Source organism: Primulina tabacum, chromosome 12, assembly GCF_025594145.1.
Source record: "Primulina tabacum isolate GXHZ01 chromosome 12, ASM2559414v2, whole genome shotgun sequence".
Lineage (NCBI taxonomy): Eukaryota > Viridiplantae > Streptophyta > Magnoliopsida > Lamiales > Gesneriaceae > Primulina > Primulina tabacum.
The window spans coordinates 30,961,886-30,966,695 of NC_134561.1; the positions used below are offsets into that span (position 1 = coordinate 30,961,886).

At 31.4% G+C, this 4,810-nt stretch overlaps 1 protein-coding gene across 1 annotated transcript; it reads left to right on the forward strand.

Annotated features, from left to right (window-relative positions):
* Positions 1 to 379: 379 nt before the first annotated feature.
* On the forward strand, positions 380 to 2,250 carry LOC142520733 (extracellular ribonuclease LE-like). The gene is made up of 4 exons (XM_075623840.1): positions 380 to 560; positions 668 to 823; positions 925 to 1,123; positions 1,904 to 2,250. Exons 1-4 carry the CDS (start codon positions 438 to 440, stop codon positions 2,125 to 2,127), a joined length of 702 nt encoding a protein of 233 aa, XP_075479955.1. The 5' UTR covers positions 380 to 437; the 3' UTR covers positions 2,128 to 2,250.
* Positions 2,251 to 4,810: the final 2,560 nt, after the last annotated feature.

Genomic DNA, 4,810 nt, shown 5'->3' on the forward strand with positions numbered 1-4,810 from the left:
GAGTTTGTAACCAAACAAACACTCAGGCAAAATTTAAAGACAAATAACACAAATGATTCACATCCTTTTCCCATTACATGAAAGACAAAAACAATAAGAAACCAATGGCCACAATTTATATCTTTTACACTAGACTGATTGACTTATCCGTAACATAGCTTTTATTAATTGTATAAAACTTGCAACAACTTTTGATGGGCATTCCAAGAATATCCCCAAATGTATGCTTAAAATTATCAATTCTCACGTTGTCTCCATCAAAAAAGAGACGTCCATATGTAACAAAAACACCCCAATAATTGTCTCAATTTTCACACTTAGGCCGGCAACGTGCCACATTGATTACGTTCCTACTACACTCTCCCTTCTTTCACATTTTCTGACTACTCGATAAATACCGCAAATTCGACGAACTAAGCCCCATCATAGCCACAAAAATGGCAAGAATCACGAGGGGGGGATTCAATGGTTCTTCCATCTTGATCAAGTTGTTGGTGTTGCAAAGTCTGAGTATGCTCTCTTTAGGACAAGATTTCGATTTCTTCTACTTTGTCCTACAGGTGAGTGATTTCGAGCCTCTATATATGCATCGTTTTTCGCGACATAGAATTTTTTTCCCTTTAGAAGGGACCCGATTATATCAACTTTGATGTTATCGTATGTGCAGTGGCCAGGATCATATTGCGACACGAAACAAAGTTGTTGCTACCCTACAACAGGGAAGCCGGAAGCAGATTTCGGCATCCATGGGCTGTGGCCGAATTACAAAGATGGCTCGTATCCTTCGAACTGTGATCCCAACGATCCTTTCGATCAATCGAAGGTATGATACGTACACACGTAAAACACTTTTGAATTTTCATATTAAAATGTCGAAAACAGATATGACAAACTGAGAATGGATTGAATCTGTGGGGCATGCAGATATCAGATTTAATAAGCAGAATGCAGCAAAATTGGCCGACTTTGGCCTGTCCCAGCGGCAGTGGCTCGACATTTTGGGCACACGAGTGGGACAAGCATGGCACATGCTCCGAGTCCGTGCTGGACCAACATGGCTACTTCAAATCTGCTCTTAACCTCAAATCCAAACTTGATCTCCTCCAAATTCTTGAATCTGCAGGTAAATTCGCCATTCGCTTCGGTTTTTTTTTCTGCGATCTCGTGCCTAATATGAAATATAATAAAATGTAAAATTATTCTGCATTTGTTACGAATTTATTATAGTTCGGAAATTCAACCGCGACGTACCTAGTCTTGATCCTAAAGCATGTATGGAAACAAAATAAAATTAGATTTGGATTTGAAAATTTCAATTTCGTTTTGTATGTTTGGTTCATTATTTTTGAAAAATATGATCACAAATGGCATTTCTTGGTCGGAAAATAAAGGGTTTTGAATTTGAAAATTTAAATTCAACCGTTATAATCATTTTTTAGTAATATAATATTTTGTAGATCTATAATATTCTTTTAATTGAGTTATAGGATAATTTTTTTAAATCTACGGTAGAAATTTTGAAGTTAGTGTCAATAAAATTTTAATATATTTTGAGGAAACTACATGATTCATAAAATGAGAAACAAATTGTAATAATTTTAAAAGGTGAAAATGATACATGATATTTTAAAAAAGAGTAGATCTCTTGTGAGACGGTTTCACAGATGTTATTCATGAAACGGATCAAACCTACTCATATTTACAATAAAAAATAATACTTTTGGCATAAAATTAATATTTTTCATAAGTGACCTAAACAGAAGAATTGTCTCACAAAATTGACTCATGAGACAGTCTCGCATGAGTTTTTATATTTTAAAAAACATTTCATCTTCAATCAAATCCCGGGATTCATGACTATCAAATATCATTCATAATTTTCCAAATTAATAATTTTTTTCAGGGATCAATCCAGATGGAGGAAATTATAGTTTGAGCAGCATAAAAAGTGCAGTTGAAAGAGCAATTGGATACAGTCCTTGGATAGAATGCAATGTTGATGAATCTGGGAATAGCCAATTGTATCAGATATACTTTTGTATTGACACTTCTGGCTCAAATCTCATCCAATGCCCAGTGTTGCCGCATGGGAAATGCGACTCTACCGTTGAGTTCCCATCATTTTAGGAACATTTATCTTTCTCTTCATAAAAATATTAATTTAACTCAAAGAGAAATAATAATAGTTTGTCGACACGATTCATATTTGACCATTATTTATGATTTTAATCATCTATAATTATTACTGAATGTAATCTTGTCTGCTATTTTTTCACCTGTTTTAGTTATTTTTCAGGCTCAATGTCGAGGTAGAATCAACATGACGTTGATCACTCACATCAATATTCTGATGAAATTTCCGAAATTGAAAATAAAATTAAAATTTGATAATATGGACGGTCAGATTCTTAAACTAAAAAAACATACCGATCAAAGTTGCAAATTTCCATGTTTGGTTTTAAATCTCTTCTTTATATAATTATTTTAGTGGCCAATAATGTTTAACACTACTATTGAAAATACCAATATTAGAAATGGTTTTTTCGAATCAACATCCAGAATTTGGTCGCATTGTTCTAACTCGTAGGGCCAAGTCGGGCATGCCCATGCCATGCCAGTAGATGGATGGATACCTATAATTAAAAATAGTCTATTATATGATTTCAAAAAAATTAAAAATTAAAAAAAATAGCCCATCATGTGATTTCGAAAGATAAAAAAAATCATGCAATAAATTGGTTAGTGATCCAACAAGTATAATTACACAAAAAATGGGACTAGAATATTAGTGTTTACGACATCATGAAATCACAAAGTCATAGTTCAAAGACTAGGAGAGGCATTTTGTAAGAAAAAATTATCCAGTTTCGCCGCAAGCGTGGTGGTGAAGGAAAATTTTGAACCAAAGATGAGAAGGATTCTAAACGTATTGGAAAAAAAATGCTTCATTTAATAGCAAATCAAAAAATGCAACCAGGAGAAATAGAATTCCTTAGAATAACTTTTCACTAGAATGATGTAAAGTTTGAATCAAATGTATCCTTAGAAGATGTTAAGAAAATTATCAAAGAAAACTACAAAGAAGATCTCTTGGCATGATGTGAGAGAAACCAACTCCAAGCCATCTTAAAATTAAGGAAGACAATGAATATGAGTTCGTCAGATGTAAGTATATCCCAGTGAACATAATAGATCAAAAAGATATGCAGATTATTATCAAGGAAAACTTAAATCTTAGTTTGATCAAATCAGGAATACCATCATATAGCAGTGTATGTTTTCTGGTAAGAAATCATGCTAAAATAAAAGGAACAAACCCAGATTAGTAATAATTATTAAAAATTTAATAAAATTTTGGAATTTGATGAGTATTTTATACCTAGTAGACAACATTCAATCAGTTGTATAAGCAACTCCAAAATATTTTCTAAATTCGATTGTAAGTCTGGATCCTATCAAAATCAGATGAATGAAGAATTTCACATATTTCTCCACACCACAAGATCACTATATTTATGAAGTATTACCAATGAGATTGCATAATTCACCCCAGACATTTCAAAGAAAGATAGATAATATATTTAAATATTTTTTAAATTTATATTTTTTTATACTGATGATTTTTAATAGCATCTAAAAACATGAATTAATATATTAAACATTTAGATATTTTCTCTAAAGTGTGTAAAAAGGACTAAACTTATCAGGAAAAAAGAAAAAAAAAAGCAATCATCGCAACATGGAATATTGAATTTTTTGAAATAGAAATCGATGAGTCGGGAATGATTATGCTAGAACACATTATGAAAAATGTGCATAATTTTTCATAAAAACTTAAAGACAAGAAACAACTTCAAAGTTTTTTAGGAGTTTTTAACTTTGTTAAAATGTTTTTAAAAAAATCTAGCAAAAAAAAAAGTTTAGTACATTATTAAAGAAGGATGCAAGATTCATATGGATAAAAGAATACACAAAAAAGATTAAGCCAATTAAAAGAAATTTACAAAAATCTCCGAAAATGATTATCCCTCAAGATGAAGATGATCTGATATATTATATAAATATGTCAGTGATTGTTGGTGGGTAGCAGTTATTACAAAGCTCACACCAGAAGACATTGCAGTGGACTATTCTCAGATGCAGAAGAAGTTGTAAGATGACATATCAACGAAAAAAAACTTTATGCGGTAAAAAAAAATTTTGAAAAATGATCATTATTTTTGCTTGCAAAGAAATTTACCTTAAAAATGATAATATACATATAAAATTTTTCTTGAAAAATATAATTGAATCTAAAACCAAAAATGCTAGATTATGAAGATGAAAAAATTTGTGTCAAAATTATATTTTTGATATTGATATTATTAAATATCATGTAAATATTCTTATTGATTTCTTAAAACGATATGGATAGCACTAAAGCTAATTTCATCATGAAAATGTTGAGGCATTTGAGAGCACCATGAAATGTTTCAAACATGGTTCAATAAGCTTACCCTAAACACAGAAATTGCGGGTAGACTATAACAAGTAGATAAGAGCATTGTCTTTGATTGAATAACATGTTGTTTACAAGCTTATACTCAATTATGATCTGTATTACAAAAGCCGACCCTCGTGCTATTGAGAAGTCATTGGTTTCCCAAATAGATAGTTTTCGAGTACATGGATATATCCTTAGAGCAGGAGATTCAATTACCCATAGCCCAAGTTCTAATTCTGGATCATCTTTAGATAAGTTGGCCAAAACAAAAATTGAAGTTTCGGATCCTTATCTCGAGTCTCAAGTCAACCCTTCACCTCGGGGATT

Excerpts from the sequence above, each read along its gene's own strand:
- LOC142520733 (XM_075623840.1), top strand. The coding sequence starts at position 438 with ATGGCAAGAATCACGAGGGGGGGATTCAATGGTTCTTCCATCTTGATC. Across the intron at positions 561-667 it reads TCTTCTACTTTGTCCTACAG|TGGCCAGGATCATATTGCGA; the intron begins GTGAGTGATTTC and ends TCGTATGTGCAG. Across the intron at positions 1,124-1,903 it reads CCAAATTCTTGAATCTGCAG|GGATCAATCCAGATGGAGGA; the intron begins GTAAATTCGCCA and ends AATTTTTTTCAG.